This window comes from Puma concolor, chromosome B3, assembly GCF_028749965.1.
Source record: "Puma concolor isolate L17-30 chromosome B3, mPumCon1.1.hap2, whole genome shotgun sequence".
NCBI classification, from domain to species: Eukaryota; Metazoa; Chordata; class Mammalia; order Carnivora; family Felidae; genus Puma; species Puma concolor.
Window position 1 is genome coordinate 73,931,075 of NC_141672.1, and position 22,502 is coordinate 73,953,576.

Sequence of the window (22,502 nt, forward strand, 5' to 3'; positions counted from 1 at the left end):
GTAGCCACTTTTTTAGGAAGACCAAGATAAGCAGGGTTCCAGGCAGAGGCAGTAATATGAAGGCTTATAAGTAAAAAAAAAAAAAAAAAAAAATCATGACACATCTGTGTACATTTAGGCAATTTGGCAAGGTGTAAGAGATGAGGTGAGAGAAAGGCAAGGCAGAAGTCTCAGTTTTATCTTTAGTGGGGAGATGGTAACAGATTTGCCTTTCTAAAAGTTGTCTATGAAGGTGTGGAAGATGAACCATCTTGTCTAGCTGTGGGGACAGCTAGACAAGAGGCTATCACTCTAACTCTGAAAGCAGAAGGGACTAGGTCAACACAGAAACAATGGAAATGGTAAAGAGAATAGAAAGCACAGAGCCGTGTAGAAGGGGACCTTTAGTTGCGTGGGGTAAAAGTGAGGGAGGATATAGACTGGACTCCCAGATTTCTGAGTTAAGGAGCTGGGCAGATAGTGGGGTTGTTCACTGAGCAGGGAACCCCAAAGGAAAAGCAGGTGTGAGGGGAAAGACAGTGGGGTCAGGCTTAGGCACACTGAATTCCAGATGACTTTGGGTCACTTACCTGGAACTGTCAAGTAAGAAAACATATGGGTCTGGGGCTTAGCAGTACAACCTCATGAAAGATAGAATTTGGTCACTGAAGCCGTGAATTGAGTAAAATTGACCTAGAGAGAATGTAGAGTGTAGAAGTAGAGAGTGAAGAGGGCCAACGACAGAACCCCGGAATTGCAGCTTTAGCAAGATCTCAGAAGAAAGGAAGTAGGAGACCAAATGAAGAGGAGAAACATTCAAGATTTGAGGAATAGCCAACATAACAAAATGGTGCCCTTGGGGAATTAATAGCCTGGCTGGTAAATCACTGCATCTGTAGGTAAAGAAATGAGTTGGGAAAGTTGCCCATGACTGCCCTTGATTAAGTGCCTAAGAAGATATAGACAGTTCTTAACAGAAGTAAGAGAAAAGAGGGTATGGAGTTGACATAAAACTTGATAAAGGTGGGGCGCCTGGGTGGCGCAGTCGGTTAAGCGTCCGACTTCAGCCAGGTCACGATCTCGCGGTCCGTCAGTTCGAGCCCCGCGTCAGGCTCTGGGCTGATGGCTCAGAGCCTGGAGCCTGTTTCCGATTCTGTGTCTCCCTCTCTCTCTGCCCCTCCCCCGTTCATGCTCTGTCTCTCTCTGTCCCAAAAATAAATAAACGTTGAAAAAAAATTTAAAAAAAAAAAAAAAACTTGATAAAGGTGATGAGACTTCATTGAGCCTGAAATGTGGTTAGAAGTGAAACCAGGAGAGAGAGGTAATTTCAACCAAGAGGCCCTAAGATTTGCTCAAATCCATCCTCATGTCTGAAAAACAACTGGAGGTGGATTTTCTATTGATCATGGTCAATCAGTGTCATCTTTGAATAGTGAAGACAGTGTTTGGTTCTCTTTTAGTAATAATGCCTGTTGGTTAAACAGTATCATATAAAGTTGGGTGCAGTGTTACCTGACATCTTGTGCAAAATTAAGGAAGTCATGACAGGAAAACAATATGGCTTATGCATAGCAGATTCACTCCAGAAACACGAATGTGTCTAACTTTGTAGACATCATGAGAGTCCAATTCAATGGGAAAAGACAAGTCCTGGTTCTATACCTTCTTAATTTTATGGTAGCTAATTCTAAAATCTCTTTGGCTTGATGTAGCTGTTCCTGGCTGTAAGCTTGCAGATTCCCTGCCCCGTATTTTCTGTAGCCTCTGGTGGCTAAGCTGTGGGTTTGTGAGAAGAAACAAGAAAGGAAGGCAACTTAAGTGCCCCCACAACTATGCACCTTCCAGGCCCTTCCATCTTCCCATTCCATCCCATTGACCTCTTTCTCTTGAGACCACTTGACTTACAATGCAGCACAGGTGAATAGCTCTTCATTAACCAAGAGGAATACCTTGAGGACAGAAACAGTCAGGCATTACCTTGGGAAATAACCTGTCAGCATCTGTCTGTGCTAATCTGCTCACAATTCTGTCTTTTGTATTGTTTCCCACAGCCTACACCATATCTGCAAAGAGGATGGTACAGAATAAGGAAAAGTCATTGGAAAATCAGGTTCCAGTGCTGGCCATGCTGCTTCCCTAGCAATATGATTTTGTGCAGGCCACATAACCTCAACCAGTCTCAGTCTTCTCAATAGAATTTGAGAAGACTCAATAGACACTCAAATGAGATATTTGTGAAGGTGCCTTATGACTGCAAAATGCCATTCACATGTTAGGCAGTGGACTAAGAGTCTATCATCATAGTCATGCGGTGTGGAAGGAGAGGGGGACCAAGATTTCTTCTCGTAAATCTGTTCTGAAGACCTAGGCTTTCCATCCAATCATTGCATTCAACAAGATTCCTCCAGAGCCCCATCTCCAGTAGTCCCTATTAATCTGTTAATTTATCTTGGCTCATGGAGTGCTTGATGCAACTGAGTAATACTAAGTTAACCCCATTCTTCTCCCCTTAGCACACAGCAGAAGCCCTTAAAATCTACTCCTAAAGAAGAAAAATGGGAAACAATTTACAAAATGCTTCCTATGGGCCAGGCACTTTCTTTGCCTGAGAGTCTGTTCCACAAACCACAGACTTTTCCCACAGAGGAGAAATTAGGAAGACTTTACAGCTGAGACCAGTGGAAATGACATTTCTATTAAAAGCTGTCTGTGGCTAGATGTATCCATCCCAAGTACAAAGTTAAATGATGTAATAAACTTATTCAAAGACATAAAGCCATTACATAAAATGCCATTAAATATCTTCCACTCAGTGTTAACAAAATACAGCTATAAATCTCCTTGGGTTGTAATTCTGCAAGTCGCTGGTTCTCAGTGGGTTATACACCTGCCAGTTCTTCACTGTTAAATTCTGTTTTCAGTCCTGGCAAATGGGATGGCAGGGATGTATAATCCTTTGAGATGTGACGGTTTTCAATTTTTTCATGAATCGGGAAGTGCCCAGTTACTTCTAAGGCTGGTTACTGTCACTGTTCTCTACCTCCTGGCTAAGTGCAGTGTTGAGGACCCATAGCTCCCATAATCCACATTTTGCCCTTTCACCTGACCAACAGTGGCCCAGCCAACCAGGTTTTGACTCAGGATTCAAGGTTGGGAGCTGGCCTATCTCTGAACTTTGGGACTGTTTGACAACTTCTCACATGAAACCATGCATCTAGGGATAATGGGGTAAAATGGAAGAGAGGAGTTGAAAAGAAGAGAGCATTCTGTCTGGAAAAGTTCTGTGCCCCTTTTCCTGTGGGTTTTCACCTAAATCCCAGGCCAAGAGGAAATGCGCAAAAGATCCAGATAAGCCTCATCAAATTTGCCTAATTCTATGAATTTGTCAGAATTTCCTTTTGTGGGGCACCTGAGTGGCTCAGTCGGTTGAGTGTCTGACTTCGGCTCAGGTCATGATCTCACGGTTCGTGAGTTCGAGCCCCGCGTCGGGCTCTGTGCTAACCGCTCAGAGCCTGGAGCCTGCTTCAGATTCTGTGTCTCCCTCTCTCTCTCTGCTCCTCCCCTGCTCACACTCTGTCTCTCTCTCAAAAATAAATAAAGATTTAAAAAAAATTTTTTTAATAAAAAAAATAAAAAGAATTTCCTTTTGCAAGGCAAGTCCTAAATCCAGATGGACCCCGTCCTTTGGATCCTCACCAAACAAAATGGCGGTAGAGTGGCAGTGAGGGCTGTGTCAGTGAAGGGGATATGAGAGAAGCTGTCAGCATTTGCCCAAGCCCTGCAGGCTGTGGGTTCTCTTCCTACACATGAGCAGTCAGACCAGATCAGAAGAAATGTTGACTCATTCCTAGACACTCGAGGCTTCTCTGTAGGGGCCCTCCTTGCTTTTACAGGTGCTAACCCCTCGCAGGGCTCTGTTGCTGTAGGTCAGCCAAGGTAGCCTCTGATGCTCTTGCTGTGCTTCTTCAGGAAACAGCATCCTCCATTCGGCAGCCGATAGCGTGACCAGCGCCGTACAGAAAGCGAGCCAGGCCTTGAATGAGCGTGGGGAGCGGTTAGGCCGAGCAGAGGAGAAGACGGAAGACATGAAGAACAGCGCCCAGCAGTTTGCGGAAACTGCACACAAGGTGGGTCCCGCCAAGGGGCAGAGGTCTCCACTCCGGGTGGTCAGGGAGCTCGGGCTCCAAGAAACTCATGTCAGTGCATTTCCCATGGTGGAAGATACAAAATCCAGCCGTTTTTTATTTGGCCTCGTTATGCAACCTGCTGTTTTAGTAAGTACCAGAATCATGAAAGATTTCTTGTACCTGTTTCTTTGTATATCTCCTTTCTGATGCCTTTATCTCTGTCTCTGACCTTGGATCTGGATCTTCGGAAAATGTGGACCATCTTTAGTTCCTTCCCAGAATTTTAGGGCTCAAGTTTCAGGGAACAGGATGGGGGGTAGGGGAGGTCAGACCTAAGAATATCCATCCTCCCTTGGCCAGTGCTGGAAAAAGGACTTTGGGCTGCTCATGCTTACTTTTCCTTGCCGTCCTTTTCCGGTCCCGGCCATGAGCCTAGCATCCTGTGTTCTTATCTCTTCACTGTATGAAAAGCAAGCTTTAGTGCACTGTGCACCTCAGGGCTGGTTGCCCCTCTGTAAGAGGCCTTGCATCTCTCAGGCTGACCTGACTCACGCAGAGCTGCCCGCAGGGTTCCTACCTGCCCTGGATCCAGGGCATGGCAGTTCCCACGTGACCACAGGCGCACACATGCACATTCACACGCTCCCTAAGAACGTGCCTTTCAGAAGGGGAAAGGGGAGTTTTTATTGGCATCCCGCTCTCTGAGGCAGTTGAAAACCAAAGGAAAGAGCTGCCGTGTTGGTCAGGTGATAAAGAGGATTTATTGCTGATCTTGTGCTTTAGGTCAAAGGGTAGTTGTCTGGCTAGGGATTGGAATTCAGGTTTCCAGAAACCACCTCTGCTGATAACTGTTGGCATCTCTGACTCATGCTCCAGCCTTTCAGATCTGCTTTTTAGGTGACCTTTGGGGAAAAAATTAATTTGCTTCAACAGAAAACCCCATTTCTGTGGAAGAAACAAGAACAGACAACCTGAAAAGTAGTGAGATAAGTGTCCCCAGCTGAGGCTAGCTGGCCTCTCCCAGGGGCTCATGTCCAGGCCTGACTGCGGATCCGAATCCCAGCGGATGCTTCCTGCCTTCCCTTCCTGCTTCCCCCTTGCACAGACCTGTCTTCTGTGTCATCAGGTTCTCTTTTGTGACAGGGTCTTACTGCACGCCCGTCTCGGGGGCCCATTTGGGGTTCCCTGGAGGAGAATTGGCCAGATGTGGCCAAAAATGCAGGCAGGCCTGCTGGAGGTCAGACCCTTGCTTGTCACTTGTCACAGAGAGAGGGAGCTCAGATTTAAGGTCCCTTCTCCCGCCTTTGTGATACAGAAATAATAATGAGATGGAAATGCTAGAATTCCCGCCCCAGTTTCACTTCTGTAACAACAGCAAATCTTGTGGTTTACATGGGGGATGGGCAGCGGAAGTCTGGAGAAACATTCAAAGTGTTGATTTGGGGAAGAGAAAGCTAAGGGAATAGTTTTTTAATTGTCTTCAGTCTGGGAAGAATGTTAGTGCAGGCAGGTCTCTCTTGTCCCTTACCACACAGAAGGGAGCATTCTGCGCACTGATAACATTCTGCTCAAACCAGAGTGTAGGTTCGTGATTAGATCATGAAGCAGGTTACCAAGGAAGTCTGTGAAATCACTCTTCCTAAGGCGGAGTAGACAATACCCAGAGGTCATCCGTGTGGGCGTCCCCCTCGGAGGAGGTTGTACAAACACAGGGTTGGATAACCTGACCAGAGGGCCACGATTCTTGGCCCTGGTCGCCCTGTTTCCTTGATGTTGTGGCCGAGCTTGCTAGGTGGTTGGGAAGGCAGTACAGTGTGGTTAACATCTTGTGTTTGATTTACCCTCCCAGTGACCTTGGGCAAGTGCCTAATTTCTCTAAGCACCAATTCCCTCATCAATATAATAAGGCTAATTAATAACAGTGTCTGTGTCCTAGGGCCTTGAGACAATTGAATGAATTCCAACCTATACATCTATTATCACAATACCTGGCACATATAAATCTAAATTAATATTGGTTATAATAATTTCCATAAAAATGGTTGTGTTGAACTTGCCCTACTGGGTCACCTAGTGACCACTGTACGGGGATAGAGAAATGTGATTGAGGACCTTAACAGAGGGATTGGGGAGGGATTGGAGAGGTTTTCTGAGCCCCGAAGTGGGGGAGGCAGGGCTCCTGCTAAATGCTAATACCTTCTAAACACAGAACAACCCTTGAAACAGGGCTTGTCAGAACAGAAACTGATTAGTCCACCAAAGGCAAAAGGGCCTCTGGCCTTGACCACTGGGAGGATCAGTGCCAGCCAGTGGCCTGTTTTCAGTAGAGATGGAAGAGGCAGGGTCCAGCGTGCCCTTGTTTTGGTTTCCCCACCTGTGGGTGTTCTGAGGGGGGAGGTGAAGAGGTTGCTGGTATCTATTAGTGTGTTTGAGGGAGTGTGAGCGAGACACTGTCATGGCCAGACATGGTTTTCTAAATCTGGGATGTGTGCTTATGAATCACCAGCATTGGCAGTATTCCCATTGAGGAGATTGACCTCTTTAGATAAGGTGTGGCTGTTTTCCCAGGGACTAGGACTCCTGATTTAAACCCTCTGGTATAGCCTGACCGTGAAGATATCATTTCACTGGCCAAGCCCCCACCAGACCTGCTAGTGAGGAGGGTGTTCAGAGAGGGAACCCAAGCCCTTCTGCCCCAGACAGACAAACAGCTGTGTTGATTCATAAAGAGTGGGCTGCATTTTACAAGTGGAGACACGGTGCGCATGTTAGCACCCTGAGCAGACAACAGTGTCATGCACCCTGGTTGAATAAGGGCACGTAACCCCCAGCCGGAGAGTATGGCACCCTTCTCTAGATTGCAGCAAAAAGGACCTTTCTGACTTTTCCCAGGACTCCTGCAATGACCCAGGTACATTAACGAGCAGATCACCTTTGCACAACCCCACCTCCGAGATAACGTGGGTGCTTGTCTCCAGTAGAACAGATGGGAAATGCTCCTGCACCCCCTTTCCCCCAGCTCTGTTGAGCCTGCCTGGAGGAAGCGTGGTTCCTTCCTGTGAGCTCTGGACTTGGCACGGTCTCAATCACAGAGCAGGCCTGCTCACTTTCCCCTGCCCCAAAAAGCACAACATTGCAGTGCGTGCCATGCTGTGACACCCGCCACAGGCAGCGAGTCAGCAGGCAAGAGCAGCACCTGCACCTAGGCATCCTTAGATGACACGTCTACAGAAAGGAACAGTGATCTGCCCTGTTTTGTACAAGCTCGTGTTGGGGTGGGGGAGGGAACAAGCGGTAAGAGGTACTTCTCTCACTGGCAGGGACTGGCTGCCTCTATCCCTGCTACAGTCACCTGGTCCCTCTGGGCCCCTGAACCAGAAGCAACCTCAGGAGGCCTCTTAAAATCCCCTCCAACCAAGTGCAAGTAATTTATTTTTATTATTTAGATGGAGTAATCTACACAGCTGTGAAAGAGAAAGATTTCTGTGGGATATTAAGAAAACAAAATACACCAAAAGGAAATTGTAAGCTCATCTTCTGTAGGAACTCTACTATCTAAACTGACCCATAAGCATTTGAGTTGGAGAGAATATTTCTAAACATAAGGAGACTGAGGTATAGAGCAGCTGTGACTTTAGGGCTCAAGGTCATTCAGCAGACTTGTAGCAGAGAAGCAACAGCACCCTGCCTTCCATGTTCCAAAACTTCTAACTCCTAGAGAATTTTAAAAAACAATGAAAGGGGCGCCTGGGTGGCGCAGTCGGTTAAGCGTCCAACTTCAGCCAGGTCACGATCTCGCGGTCCGTGAGTTCGAGCCCCGCGTCAGGCTCTGGGCTGATGGCTCAGAGCCTGGAGCCTGTTTCCGATTCTGTGTCTCCCTCTCTCTCTGCCCCCCCCCCCCCCCCCGTTCATGCTCTGTCTCTCTTTGTCCCAAAAATAAATAAATGTTGAAAAAAAAAAATTTTTAAAAACAATGAAAAAAAAAAAACACGGAAATGGTGCCACTTTCTGCAAAGACACTGCAAATAGTCAAATATCCAATCCAGCCATATTTCTACAATGCTGTGTTGGCCACGGCCTCACCTGGGTGGGGCTCCCTTTAGCGCCATCCCAGATGCCCTAGTAGTCACCAGGGCCTGGTGCAAACGGCCATACAGTTGTTGCTGAAGATTGATGACTGGGGGTGAATTGGCACAAGCCTATTAGCTGAAGGTTAACAGCTCAGTGAATAACAGGACAGCAGCACTGATCAAATATTTATGTTTGGTATTCATTATGCACAACACTTAACAACTCTGGTTGATTTGAATGGTCCACGTTGCTAAATAATGTATTAAAACTAGAGACGGAGCAAGAAGCGGAATCCGTACCCCGGAGGGGCGGAGCGTGGTGGGGCAGTGGAACAGATCCGGAGGAGAGCCACGGGACTATAAACTCTTCAGGTTCAGGAGTTATTAGCCACCTCCACCCTTCTTGGCAAAAACCCACAGCACTTAGCACCGCGGCGGCCCCACACTCACAAATACCATCTGACAGTGACGGACTCGGTGTCTGCACTGCAGAAGGTCCATGGGGGCCTCTGTGGAGACTGGCATCACCAGGCAGAGAGGCACAAGGAGGTCTTTCAGCTGAGGTGAATTTAGCAGCACGAAGGCCTGGGTCCACAGGTCCCTTCTGCATCACATGCTAACGTGGTCCGGTACACCTGCTGCAAGGGAAATGTCCACTGCATCTGCAGGTGACCTGAAGTGGCAGCCCCAGGGCCGGAGAAATCCAACCCTCCTCGTTGTTGGAGACATCAAAGAAAGGGAAAGAGAGACTTATGCTGCCCTGGGTCACACCGGAGAAATGAGTCATTGACACCGTTCAGATTGATGGATAGCACTGCTGTGTGGAATCAGGCAAATCCCCCTGCTAATTCTTCAAGGACCGAGAACCTGGTCATGATGCAGATGATATGGCTTTCTACAAAGTTCTTGCCTGCCAAAGAATCACCTGCTGTTTGCTCAAAGACAAACCCTGTCCTCTACTTCCAGTCGCAACCCCAGGGATTAATCCCTAATACCAGATTCTGGACACGTGCGGAATTACAGTTCAGGCTCAGCTCTGCCTTCTGGTTCACGTCAGTTTATGGGCTCCTTGGAAAGGATCAAAGAAAAGCAAAGTCAGATTTAACTTTATGTTCTGTACCTGCCTATATTTCCTTAAGTATGTCATCACGCGTTCTAGCTGAGCTTGGGAAGCTACTGAATGATACAGTAGTATTGGTGTTCCCATTTATAAAGGTCTAACATTTCAGCAAGCCACATTTCTCAAATACTAGTAGGCTTTCGCTTCTCAGCCTTTTGGCTAAGATCAAATGTCAAATGCCAGTGGGAGTAGCAAATGAAGGTCTGGGTTTGGTGTATTGTTCAGCCCTAGTCAGTAACACTGCTTCCTGGTCAAGTGCTTTCAAGTTGGTTAAATGTCCAGGCTAGATACTGAGTGGATTAATGCAAACTGTTTCTCTACAGTTGATTTTTAATACTCTTTGAGGTTATCAGTCCATAGGTACATTTGAGGAGTGTTGGTTTTCCTGGATAACTAGTAATGCGGGAGCACAAAGGCCTCGGTTCCTCCCCCCCACTCCTCCTCGGTAGGTCACTCACTCTGCCTGTGCACTGGCTATTCCATTTACTCCCGTGGAATGAAGGAAAGCCACATAGCATGCTCTCCCACCAGGACACATACACCAATGAAACTACTGTTAAGGAGGCGTCCCAAACACAATGCCCAGTGGACTATTTGAGAAAATGTTGCACATTTACTAGACGTCACTGTGCATAGTAAGGTGATCTGCCACAGCAAGTGAAACCTCGGTACTGTCTCTCAGCATGGATTTGGGGAGGGAACAGCACAAATGCCTAACAATGCCTTACTCTGCCACCCCTGTCTCTCCGTAGCTCGCCATGAAGCACAAATGTTGAGAAGCTGCCTATCTGGGTGATGACCCTCTTAAGAGAAATGGAAGAGCTCAGCGGTTTTTACAAGAATTCCGGACCTCTGCTTGCTTCTTTTTTTCCAATATATGGACTTAGGTTTTTTTGCTTTGCCTTTTCAGATGTTAATATGAAAGAATAGATGTTGTGCTGATACATTTCACTAATGATTGTGCTAAGAAAGGCTGCAGCAGGCATCAGCTTCATTTGGTTTTTGTTTTTCTCCACTGTGTGTATATATGTCTTTAGATGTGTTTTCTCTTTTTTTGTTTTAAGGTGGGTTTTTTTTTTTTTTTGGTAGTTTGAATATAAAATTAGGACCAAATGATATCCAGAGTTGGGTCTAAACTGACAACATGTATTCTTTTTTTCTTGATATTAAGGCAGAGAGGTGTGCCTGGCTGGCTCAGTTGGTAGAGCGTGCAACTCTTGATCTCGGGGTCATGAGTTCAAGCCCCACATTAGGTGTAGAGCTTACTTGAAAAAAATTGTGATATTAAGCCAGAAGACCTTTTAATATGGTAACATGAGATATTATTGTTCCTAGATGGAAATCAGAGTCAAGCAGTGATTGGTCTCTCCGTCTCCTAGCTGCTCTTAAATTTGAAGGTTAAGATTCTATATCTTGAAACAGAAGTCTGTATTATGGGAAACATTTGGATTTATCGGGGGAAACAGCAGTCTTAGATTTTCCTTTTTATGTAGTAATTTCTTGCATGAGCCATCACCAGCACTCAAAAAAACCAAATCAGAATGACAGAAATCTACTTTCTGAGCTACAGTTTAGGTATTTCTAGTACTTGTTTCCAGGCTGATTATTTGCAATTATCATATGAAGGGTAAAAATTTGACATTAAAGGCCTAAGGAAAACCCTATTGAAAAACTTCTGTACATTCATAGATGTCTCTTTCTTTTGTCATTGTCCCAAATTACGGCAGCCAGTATTGAAAAGAGCTTGGATTTTTATCAAGAATTGATTTGTCTAGATAAAGGTCCGTGTAAATGATAACGTGAAAAGATACTACATTTAAAATCTCTTTTCTTTTTACAAAGTCATGCCAATTTTAGAAACACCCTCACAATATCCTTGGGAAATGGCCTTCGGTTTCATGGTATCTGATTTTTGGAGGTTTTGATGTTGTTATTGCTATCTATTTATTTAATGTAATTTAAAGTGTGGGTGTCTTGACAAATTGTATTTCATGGCAATTGCAACTTGCCTGGTCTGACATAAAACATGATCATGAAGGCTTTACACTGCAGTCAGATTGAATAAAGTTGGTTCACACACCTCCTGATTTTGTATTACTCCAGGGAGTGCTGGGTTTAGAGTCTGGAGTTTTGTTTCTTTAAGGGTTTAATGTTAAATATAAAAGTTGTGTTTTGTCTTCATGAAACAAGGAAGCAAGCACACCCCAGACACAGTCCCAGCCTCCCACTGCAAGGGCATTGATTTTTAAGCTGCCTGAATCTTCAGGATCCCTTTCTGTTCCTTTCTACCCATTGAGCCGATTGAGTCTATGTATATTGTAGCCTCTTACACAGCAGCAGATGACGACTTTGGAATTATTTATGCTGATTTAAATAGCTTAAGTTCTCCTGATAAAGCATTCCTGGGAGACAAAGTTGGGCTTTGGGGGCAAAAAAATTTATCTTAGACTGTATGTGTCAAAAGGGAGATGGGATTTGCCAGACACAAATTTCTGACTCCTCTTAGGAAGATGATCCAGTTCAAGAAAATTCTCTGTAAAATTAATATGGTAAACTACATAAGTTTAGTACAAGTTTTGTGCTTTTCTTCCAGTGTCTAAAAAGTTCAAAGAAGCCAGGAACCTTCTATCTGATGAGCACCATTTATAATTTCTAAGAAAAGCCCAATGAATCACTCCAAACAGGTTTTGTTTGCAGACCTCAGCTCAGGAAACACACATACACACAGATCTATTCATCTTCCAAAGTTGGATTCTAGCTAGCTAGTTGGTATAAATAATTGAAAGGGTAAATCTAAAACCTCCTGACAATTGGCCAAACTCAAAAATAAATTTGTTGCCAAGTATCTAACAAGAGTGTTTGCAGAGCTGCTTCTAAAGGAGCAGAGGATGAGGTCATAAGCATACTGTGAAATCTGAGATTCTTCCTCCCCAGTAGAATTATGATAGCCACTCTTCCTAAATGTAGGTATTCCACATCGGGCCCTCCAGCTTCACTCCCTGTTTATCCTTTTAGACTTCAGCCTTGCCGGAAATAGCTTGGATTAGAACGCCTATCTGGGTCTTTATTAGCTTCCCCTATTGATTTGCTTCCAGGCCGTGGCCATGCCCTTGACCTCCCTGGGTCAAAGCCCTACCTAGGCCTCCACCTTACGAGAGGCCAGGACCACAATCCCCTGTCTTTCCTCTACCTCCTGACCTCTGTCAGAGCTGCCCTGTGATGACACATGTGAAGTGCTTCGCTATCCTCTTGTAGAAGGTGCTGCAATACAAAATATTAATACAGTCTAGCCTAGAGAAAATTGCTAATTCGTCACGTTGTTTGGGACCAATTTGTTGGGTTGAGCTGCTAGAAGACCGTTTGTTTCATTTCTGCACTCCATTTTGGGACACTTTCTTTCTGTGAAGGAGTTCTTCAATTGTACTGACAACACATAAAGAAAAGCTCCCCAGTATTACTGCTTCTTCCTGGAACATAGCTGTAGTTTTCTTCACTAGTATTAGATATCTGTATGCAGGATGCATCCAGTTGTTCAGGTTAATGTTTCATATTAAAGAATGTATTTGTAAAATGTAACAAGATCAGTAGTGAACTTTTTTTAAGCTCTGAAAAAATAAAAGATTGTGTTAGACTTAAAATTACAGTGAAATCTGTCTTAATACTTTTGTGGCTAACAAAGGTTGTGAATTTATGTAAAAATATTTACAGAATGCCCTAAATAAGGGATAATAAAGATAGGTTTTGCTTTTCAGTTTTTAGAATCGTAACACCGCGGCTGTCTGTTGTGCAGTTATTAATTCTTCAGAAGTTTCTCTAGGATGTCAAATATAATTTTTGTTTCTTTCAGAGACAAATAACACCTGCTCTATGATTCACGATTACAGTAAGCTCTCATTTTGTCATTAAATATTTTAACTCTGTGATGAAAGTTTGTTTTTCTCAATTATTTGTCAAATCTATAAAACACAACCAAATAGGCAGGCATCATCATTCATTCTATGCTGTGGGGAAGATCCTGTGGGCCTACGGAAGGCTAATTCTAATTCTAGCTCTAGCATAATGGTAGCGTTTCCTTATATATGTTCTAAAGGTAAAACCTGAAATGTGTAAAAGTCAAAAGAGCTAACCTTACTTTAGACCATTAGCTTCTATCCAGCAAGAGTCTTTGGTTTTTTTTTTCTTCTCACGGGCAAAGGAATTAAGCCAATGAACAATTACCTTTCTGCTGATCCTGGTGATGTTCTCAACTCAGATACTCATTTACAGCCTGGGCCCTCATTCAGCAGACTAGTTTCATGCCCTATTAAATTGGAAATAAGACTTGATCCAATTATGTCGATTTACTCTTATAGAAATAAATACCACATCACCCGCTTGTTTTCAAGGGAAGTGACTTGGGTGACGCTGTACAGAGCAGCCCTCTGGGTTGGCATGGACAGGTGCTAAAGCAGGCAGGACTTTGAAGTGTTTCCTGGATGGAAGGGCGAGACTGCAGTCTCTACTTTTCAGAGAAGACAGGACAGAGAGATGGCTTGGCTGGATGAGGAAAGCAGCCTTAATTATGTAGTTAAAGGCCCCAATTCTTGCAAACTCATTATAAGCCCATTGCTTTGCAATAGTGATCTTTTTTCTTAATATAATTTGTATTTGCTGGCAATTCCACCACCATTAATTCTCAATTTGAGGGGAGGATGAATATGGTAAGCGTTTTTTAATCTAAAAAATAATACTAAAAAGATAAAAAATCTAATGGTGCCCTCCCCCTGACTGTGAGTGAGGACATGCTTAGGAAAAACTATTGACCCATCATGATCATCTGCCTAAAGAAGCAGATTGAGGGCGGGGAGTGAGGGAGGCAGAGAGAAGAAGAGTGGGGGAAAAAGATACCAAAAATAAATTTCAAACAGAGATGCAAATGTTTGAGTGTTATTTCTGTTGATATCCATTCTGGGTGCCTGGCAGAGGTGGGCCTGGGTGGTACCTTGATGTACGTTTGCACATTCCACATATGCATGCTCACAACTGACAGCAAGAAAAGAGGCTGTGCTCCTATGTGCCCCTGAAATCACTCCCACTTTCTTGCCCTTCTGGACTGGTGAGGTAGGTGCCAGTATTTCCCGGGTCAACAAAACCAGAAAATGCCTCAGGTGGGCCATTGTCAGTGTATGAGATGTAAAGACTTAAGAGACATGGAAAAAGAACAGATCTCTGCCCCCCCCCCCACAAGACAGATCTCACTTATTCTATAAATGTGAATGTACTAACAGCCCTATTGTAACAAGATGGGGCAAACTATGGATTTTCCTTTGATTTTCTTTTTGAACATCCAGGAATTACCATACAAAGTGATTTTGCATAGCCAGAGCCAGCCTGACACAAAAATTCGGCTTCATTTTTACCTCCTACCAACCTCTCTCCCTTCCATGCCCTTCACCTTGCTGTCCCTTTTTAAATCCTGCTTCAGCTAACTATTCCTCTGCGGTAAAGTGCTGGCTCACGGTGGCTTAGGGCAGTCTCCCCCCGGGCTGCCTCACTGTCACCTGGGAAGCCACTAGAAATGCACACATTTTACTCCCAAACTTGCCCTCTTGGTGTCCCTGGCCATCTTGTGTTTTGCAAAGAAAAGCGAAACTACCTCAGAAGGCTTCGGATGACGGCACCTGGCTTCCCCAGATGCTTAATGGGTTTAAACCAGCAAATTAAAGCTGTCAAGGAAATTAAATGTACTATGCATTTCAGCTCAATTACTGCTATAATGTAACCTCCTGCCTTGACTCCCATTATATTTTCTCCCTGGAGCCTCGTCTGGAGCCTCAGGATTTCCTGAGTCACGTTTTCACTTCCCAGCCCTGAAGTTTCGTGCCACATTTTCTTCCTTCTGCTGATGAGTCATGGTCTTCAGGAGGGCTGCCTCAGTGGCACATGCCACTGCTGGATGTAGGCTGGTGAGGCAACACTGTCCTACCTCCCTCGGTTCCACAGGAACCAGCGTACAGAACTAAGGGATTCTGAGTTGGCTGCTGCTGTGTATTGCCACTGCTCTTGCATTTTGTCTTTTAGACATATTATATGCCAGTGATTCTCAGGTGGAGTGAAGGCTTTTTTTTTTAATAGAACACATGTTTGGGTTTTTTTTTTCCTTTTCTTTGTGTGTTCAACCAGCCCGAGGATGGCTATTTAAATGGAGCCTGGCCCCATCACACATCCATATTTAGATGTGTCAGGAATCACCAATCCTGCAAGTCCCTGGTGTCCCTTGTCAACATTAGATATGAACCTTTGTCCTATGATATTGTATCCCAATTTCTTTGCCACTCACTGTCAGATGACATAGAAAAAAGAAAACGGACCCCATAAATTCGTAGCTTTATCCAGAGATCTAAAACATGGCTTGGATGATTCACAATTTCTAAAGACAATTCCCGTTACATACTCTGACCATGAGCACCAAATGCTCTGTGTAATTATAACACCACATTCTTGGTGATTAAAACCTGAAGCTTTCTGTTAGTTTTCCTTAAAATGAATCCTTTCTTTTACTACCCTAGGAAGGAAAATCTGGTTCCTACTATTGAACATACTTTTTACTCATACCACAGTAGCTTCCTTTGGGCAGTGTTTTAGATCTGGAATTATAGGGGTACCTGACTGCTCAGTTAAGCGTCAGACTTCAGCTCACAGTTCATGGGTTCAAGCCCCGCACAGGGTTCTGTGCTGAGAGCACGGAACCTGGAGCCTGTTCCAAATTATAGTGGCCAATACAGGTAGGCACATATAGATTGGTCTGAAGCTTTCCAGTATTGAAGGAGCCTCAGCATTTGACAGAAACAGGGAAAAAAGAATGTGTGAATCATGCCCACCGCACACCCCCGGGAAGAAAAATAAAACACATCTTGTACTGGAGTGGACATGGGCAGGGTGCCCTCTTGTGATGACTTACTGGAGGCAGCATTACACTGTGGTTAATAAATGGTCCCAGAAGGGCCTGTCCTTCAAATCCCAGCTCCAGTCCTGGTTGGTCTCAGGCAACACACCGACCCTCTCTGTACCTGTTTTTTTAGCTTTAAAATGGGAGTTATTGTCTACTTCACAGGTTATTATAAGGATTAAACGAAATCACAAAAGTAATTTTAGCCCCATACCTGGCACGTAAGGGCTCCATGTGTGCCAGTCAGCTTGGCAGCAGGCTTCTTCTCCGTGATGGATCCAAAATAAAGTAGTAAAACTTACAGGCTTGTGATGCCTTCCAGACTGCACTGATGGCCGGAAGAATGGATGTGTTTTCCTTAAATCCATGTTGGCCCAGGGCATGTGAGCAGACATTTTTCCAGTCTCTTTTGCCATTTTTATGATCCGTAGACATAGAACCCTTGACATTTCACATATCCAGCTGAGGCTCCTGGCCCAAATGCAACCCAGTGGGGGTCATTTTCTGGAGGAAATTTCCAAAAAGACTAAATTCACAAGAGAGAAGAGCAAGACAAACTGGCCCTAGGGTCTGTGCCATCACCTACAGGAGTGGACATGAACGGTTTTATGGCCTGGGAGAATATGAGTCCTGTCCTTTGGGTAGTAATTCATGCTCCTTTTCAAAAAAGAAGTCCAAGATCTGCAGGTGTATTGCTGTGACTCCAAGGATGATGCTACTCAAACAGAGACTATTCCTAGATGACTTAGATTGAGAGTAACTTAGAACCATTTACTCCACAAATGGAATCTGGGCCTAGTGTGAAAATAGCCCTGAGAGAAAAGGAAGGAATTCATATCTCAGTGTAAACCAGTGATAGCATGCCTTTTCTGGAAGCATCTTTAGGCATTCAGCTAAAAGAAGGAAAGAAAGACCCAGAAAAACTGATGTCAGCATACTGTTCTCCCATAGTTGTCACAGTGCTGTTAATTATGATGTCCAAGTAAATCCAAGACTATTCGGGAAATAGGTCATTTGTAAACGACTGTCCACGTAAGAAGGACCTGGCTAGTTTCAACAGTGGATGTACCCCAACCAAACCCCAACCTCTACTCCTGTAAAAATTGCACTAGGTGTTGTTGGGTTTTGGGGGGTGGGGGGAGTTGGGGGTTTTTTTGGCTTTTGGTTTTTTTTGGTTTTTTTTTAGCAAATTGCAAGCCATGCAAGTTTCTTTTTTAAAAGTAAATTAACTAGAATCCTTCCTAGCAGAGAGCTTCCTGGCTTTGTCATTAGCTTTTCGTCCTCAGGCAAACTACATAATCTTTCTGTATCTGATTCTTCATGTTTCAAAGGAAAATAATCTACATCCTGCCTGCCTCACAGTCCTGGTGAGTGATGTGTGTGCTATGTAAAGGAACTCTTTGAAATACAAAGTGCTAAGGAGGTTAGGTCACTCCCTAACACACTGATCTGCAAGTCCCCACCCAACACCTAAGGGATTCCTTTATCTACCTCCCCCTCTCCCCCTATGGGTCTGACCCTACGTGATGATGTCAGATGGCACTGCCATCCCCTCTTCCTGCTCTCCCAAGGAAAAGAATCCCCCACAGAGAGTTTTATGCCACTTGCCATCATGAGAAGTAGAACAAAGACCATAGTAGGAGATAGTCCCAGGCTGCTCAGGGTAAGGGACACCTGGGCTTAGAGGCAACCCCCAAGGGGAAAGACTCGGGGCATTCCAGGGGTGGAGGGAGAACACTGTGCTGGATAGGTTGGCCTGGACGCAGCTCACCCCAGGACCTGGGGTAACTCTTGAGAGTTCTGACGTCCTGATGAAGACACCTGTTCTCCTTCCACCTGGGAAGTCTTTTGTTGACAACAAACAAAATAAAATTTCAGCAACTAGTCGGGGAAGTCAGACATACTCCCCCTGGATGGAGACACATTCAGGCCCATACTGTGTGTGGTTGTCCTTAACATAAGATAAACATGGAGCACCACAAAAATGGCCAAGGTCTTGGGAATTCACTGAATAAACATGAAAGGAATGATAATTAGTTACTCCAGAAAGACAGGTTACTGATCTTATCAAAGGATGCAATCTGAGGACATTCTTTCAGACACAGGGAAGACTCACTGCTCAGCTCCTCTCCCTGGGAGCAGCATGATTATCCTGACGAAAGGAAGCCTGGAAGCCAGCTCTGTACTCCCCTCTGGGGGTGCCTCAGCTGGGCAGCAGCAGAAGAAAGACCTGGAAGAAGGCCTAACTATCTCTCCCCAAGCCTAATGCTGAGCTGGTCTAAGCCACCTACTCAAGCTGGTGTTCCTCTGGACTCCACCACATTCTCCATGGTGGGTGAGCCACCACACACACACACACACACACACACACACACACTCACAAGATAGCCCTCAGGCTCATCCTACTCACCAGCAATGTTGGATGAAAGAGATCGAGGAGCCACAGGAGGAAGGGGATGTGCACCATAGTCCACCCGCTGGGTCCTCATTCTGTGTTCCCCCGTATTCAGTTTCTCCTCCCTGACGTGGAGGGAGGACGGATGAAGGGCAAAAGAAGGTTCCTGTGGCAGCATGAGGGATAGCCGTTGACTCTAACGAAAGCATGAACGACAGGAGGGGGCCATTAGGGGAAAGCACTCACTCTATTTCCGAAGCTATTCAAACCTGTCCTTCCTTGTGAGGAATGATCCATAGTAGTCCTGCTTAGCAACAGATGAGGGCTTCTGTAAGTCCCGACAAGTCTAATTCTACAAGCATGCCCACAAAAGACATTGGCCTAAAGTTTCATTGTAGGGTTTTTAACCTAAGAAAAGAAAGCCTTGAATATAGTGCCCAGGTCTGCCCCTGAATTCAGCTGGGACTGAACATAAACCCACTTCATTCCTCACTGTGCTTTAACCAGCTTGGGTATCTTCCCATTCTCCAGCATGCCAGGTCCTCGTGTGCCTGAAAACCTTCACCTTGCTGTCTGTGAGGCCAAGAACAACACTTCCTTCCCTAACACCTCATGTGGCCCATCATTTCTTGTCTATCAAGTCTCCTCTTACATGTCTCCTCAGAAAGATCTTCCCTAACCACTGCATCTAAAAGAAGAACCCACCAAATGTGTACTCAGACACATTTTCTTCTTTACTGTCTGGCCCGCATGGACCATGTCTATTTTGTTTACCCCATTGCCTGAGGACCTACGATTTACTAGGCACTTAGTACACTCTTATTACATAAATGAACCTTTGCTCCAGTTAAAGTTCCCATGCAGGACTCCAAAGGGAGTTCACAGAAGAAAAAAAACATCCAAGGAACTAAATATATGTAAAGCTGGTTAGCCTCATAGAGAAACGCAAATTTTTAAAAAGGTGGCATTCAAAAGCTGATGACATCCCATAATCAAATACTATCAAATGGGAGTATAAACAGACCACATTTCTGCAGGCAAGTCGTCCACATGGATGAAGGTTCAAATGGCTGTGTTCCCTCCCACTGAGCCCCCCAGGGCCACACTCTGCAGCCACCAGCCTCCCCAACCACTCTGTACAGAGTCTACCACTCAGATCGCTGCCTCCTAGTTATCCCCATTAGAGCAGCTGAATTACAGAAAGTTTCTCCAGCCTCTGGAAATCAGAAAGCAGTTGTCAGGAGCCACTGAAGTTCCCCCAAGCAAAAAAACAAACAAATACAATAAACAAATGCTGCCTTTTCTTTGCCTGTTTTACATTTGATATTGGTGGGACTCCCACTGCCCCATCCAAATTTGGTAATGGTTTCTTTAACCCTTCAGTACTCTCCTTTTCTTTGGAATTCTGAATCTGGAAAGGAAAGAAGGGATGATGATTTTCTAAACTATAAAATCTTTATCTACTGTATTGGGCAACCCTTTTGTTCATCTATGCCATTACGGATTTATTGTGTCTCAATTCCAAATTCCCCCTTTCTCCCCACCTCCTGCCTTGTGGATCTGGAGTTGGACCTTCAACATTGCACCTGCTGCTTCTGTATCCCTTGGCAGTTAACTCCTTTTTACTAATTAACAATGATCTATGTTAAATTCTCCCTGTTCCAATAACTGGCATGGTTTCTTTCTCCACCTGAACCCTGCCTGACATCATCTCAGGCATCTTGGCACAGCATCTGCTCCCAGACCTTTGTCACTCTCCCAAGTCTCTTTTGGCAAAATCCTTTACTTCTGGCAAATGATTAATTTCCTACTTGGCTAGAATCAGGACTATCCTGATGGGGAGATTATCCTGGATTATCCAATGAGCCCAATGTAATCGTAAGGGTCCTTATAAGAAAGAGGCAGGTGGGTTAGAGTCAGAAAAAACTATGTGATGAGGAAAGCAGAGAGAGAGAGAGAGACTAGAAGATGCTAAACTACTGGCCTTGAAGGTGGAAGAAGGGACCACAAATCCAGTGATGCAGAGGGCCCCTAGAAGCTAGAAAAGGCAGGGAAACAGATTCTGCCTTAGAGCTTCCAGAAGGAACACAGTATTGCTAACACCTTGACTTGAGGACTTCTGACATCTAGAACTGTAAAATAATAAATTTGTGTTGGTGCAAGCCACTAAGTTTGTGCTAATTTGTTACAGAAGCAACAGGAAACCAACAAAGCCCTTAGCCCCCAAGGTGAGGTGTTTAAGCTCTCGGGACAGATCTCCCCCAACATGGAGGGTAGGCATGTCCCACTGAAACCAGGGATAGCCAATAGCTCCTCTCAAACCCAACCTAGTTGTAATCAACAAGCATTTACTGAAGACTCTGGATCTCTCCTGGGGAAATGGAAAGAGGAATCTAGACCCCAACCTCAAAGACAGAGTCACATGAGAAGAATAAAATTTCAAGATGGGATACACTAGATGCGAAATGGCTGACAAGTTCAGCTAGGGTTCTAGGCACTCAGAAGAGGTTGGGGCGCCTGGGTGGCTTAGTTGGTTAAGCATCCAACTTCAGCTCAGGTCATGATCTAACTGTTCATGGGTTTGAGCCCCATATCGGGCTCTGTGCTGACAGCTCAGAGTCTGGAGTCTGCTTCAGATTCTGTGTTTCCCCCTCTCTCCACCCACCCTCTCTCTCTCTGTCTCTGTCTCTCAGAAACAAATAAACATTAAAAACAAGAAGAAGAGGTAATCATCTTTAATCTCAGCAAAATGCTTCTCCTCCTATTCGGCCTTTCCATGATAGGCAGGGGACTGTGCACCCAGGCTTGCCCAGGACAGCCACGTTTACAGCTGTTGTCCTGTTGTAATCATGAATAGGGACTCTTTTCATTCAAAAGCACCCAGATTCATGATAAACCACATGGTCACTCTAATGGTAGGGCATTAGTCAGGAAGCCACTAGACACTCTGCACCCTCTTAGGAACAGGTTTGAGTTTAAATCTCAACACAAAATAAAAACAGATCGCCAACTTTTTATGCTACCAAAATCCCAGTAGAGAACACTTTCAGGTGATTGTGAGTGAAACAGACATTTCAATAATACTTGATATACAGTCCTCAGATTCTCTTCCTGGCACAAAGTGAGGAAACTTAGGTTACATTGTCTAATGAGATACAGCGATGTTAATGTAAGACACCTCCTGCAGCTGAAGCAGCCCAGAAGGGTTTTGTTGTTTTGTTTTTAAGCCTTGCTTGTGATGGAGCCAGTGGGTGGAGAGTTGGGGGAGGAGAGAGAGGAGAAAGCTGAAGAGGAAGAATGTAAGCATGAAAGCGAGGTCGGAGAGGGGAAAACAGTGAATGCTGGGATTCTTGCCATATTTACCAGGGTTACTAAGCAGTCATTGGATTCTGCCCTTGAACTTGATGCTCAAGGTACTATCCTTTCAAAGACCTCTCCTGCTCCAGAGGGGAGGTTGGACAGCAGGGTGCTGTTCAACTCTGTCTGTTCAGGACGGTGCTTTGGAATGTGGAGGTGAGTGCAGTGTGGGGGGCTTCGAATCCATCTGTCATGTCAAACCCTGTGTGGGCTGAATCGTGTCACTCAAATTGGTCCATAAAGGGATGAAAATTAAAATGCTGATAAATGAAATCATCAAATTACAGGAAGCTACGGAGTGTGCTCAAGATCACACCTACCTTTGGGGGATTTTGATGAGACTCTGTGTCTTCTAACTGGTTTTTCTTATCTTCCGGCCACCTTATTAGCCAGGATTGACACAATATTTAATGCTCTGTGTCTTTCGTTGGCTTTTTTCCTCTATGTTATTAAGCTCCTCTTTGCATCCTCCCCTTCCCTGGGGTAGTATCACCAGCGATTCCAGAGCTGGCCTCTGGGAGTATGT

The 22,502-nt window shown here is 44.9% G+C and overlaps 2 protein-coding genes across 7 annotated transcripts in view; one reads left to right on the plus strand and one right to left on the minus strand.

The window, feature by feature from the left end:
* Positions 1–13,224, plus strand: part of STXBP6 (syntaxin binding protein 6) — a 252,422-nt gene extending 239,198 nt beyond the window's left edge. For all 4 annotated transcript variants that reach the window (XM_025919783.2, XM_086710020.1, XM_086710021.1 and 1 more), the window contains 2 exons: positions 3,949–4,106; positions 10,049–13,224. In XM_025919783.2, coding sequence (XP_025775568.1) covers positions 3,949–4,106; positions 10,049–10,072 — 182 coding nt within the window. In that variant the 3' untranslated portion in view covers positions 10,073–13,224. The remainder of the gene's footprint in view (positions 1–3,948; positions 4,107–10,048) is intronic.
* The window catches only part of LOC147580060 (uncharacterized), a 69,203-nt gene continuing 54,811 nt past the window's right edge, over positions 8,111–22,502 (minus strand). For 2 of the 3 annotated variants that reach the window (XR_015252465.1, XM_086710023.1), the window contains exons 2-5: positions 18,635–18,815; positions 16,439–16,728; positions 13,515–13,596; positions 8,111–9,244 (exon numbers count right to left, since the gene is read on the minus strand). Coding sequence is in view for 2 of the 3 variants with exons in the window: in XM_086710023.1 (XP_086566149.1) it covers positions 16,643–16,728; positions 18,635–18,815 (267 nt within the window). In the remaining variant the exon portion in view is untranslated. Of the gene's footprint in view, positions 9,245–10,338; positions 13,597–16,438; positions 16,729–18,634; positions 18,816–22,502 lie in introns of those variants that run through there. The other variant, XM_086710024.1, reaches the window with a different exon arrangement.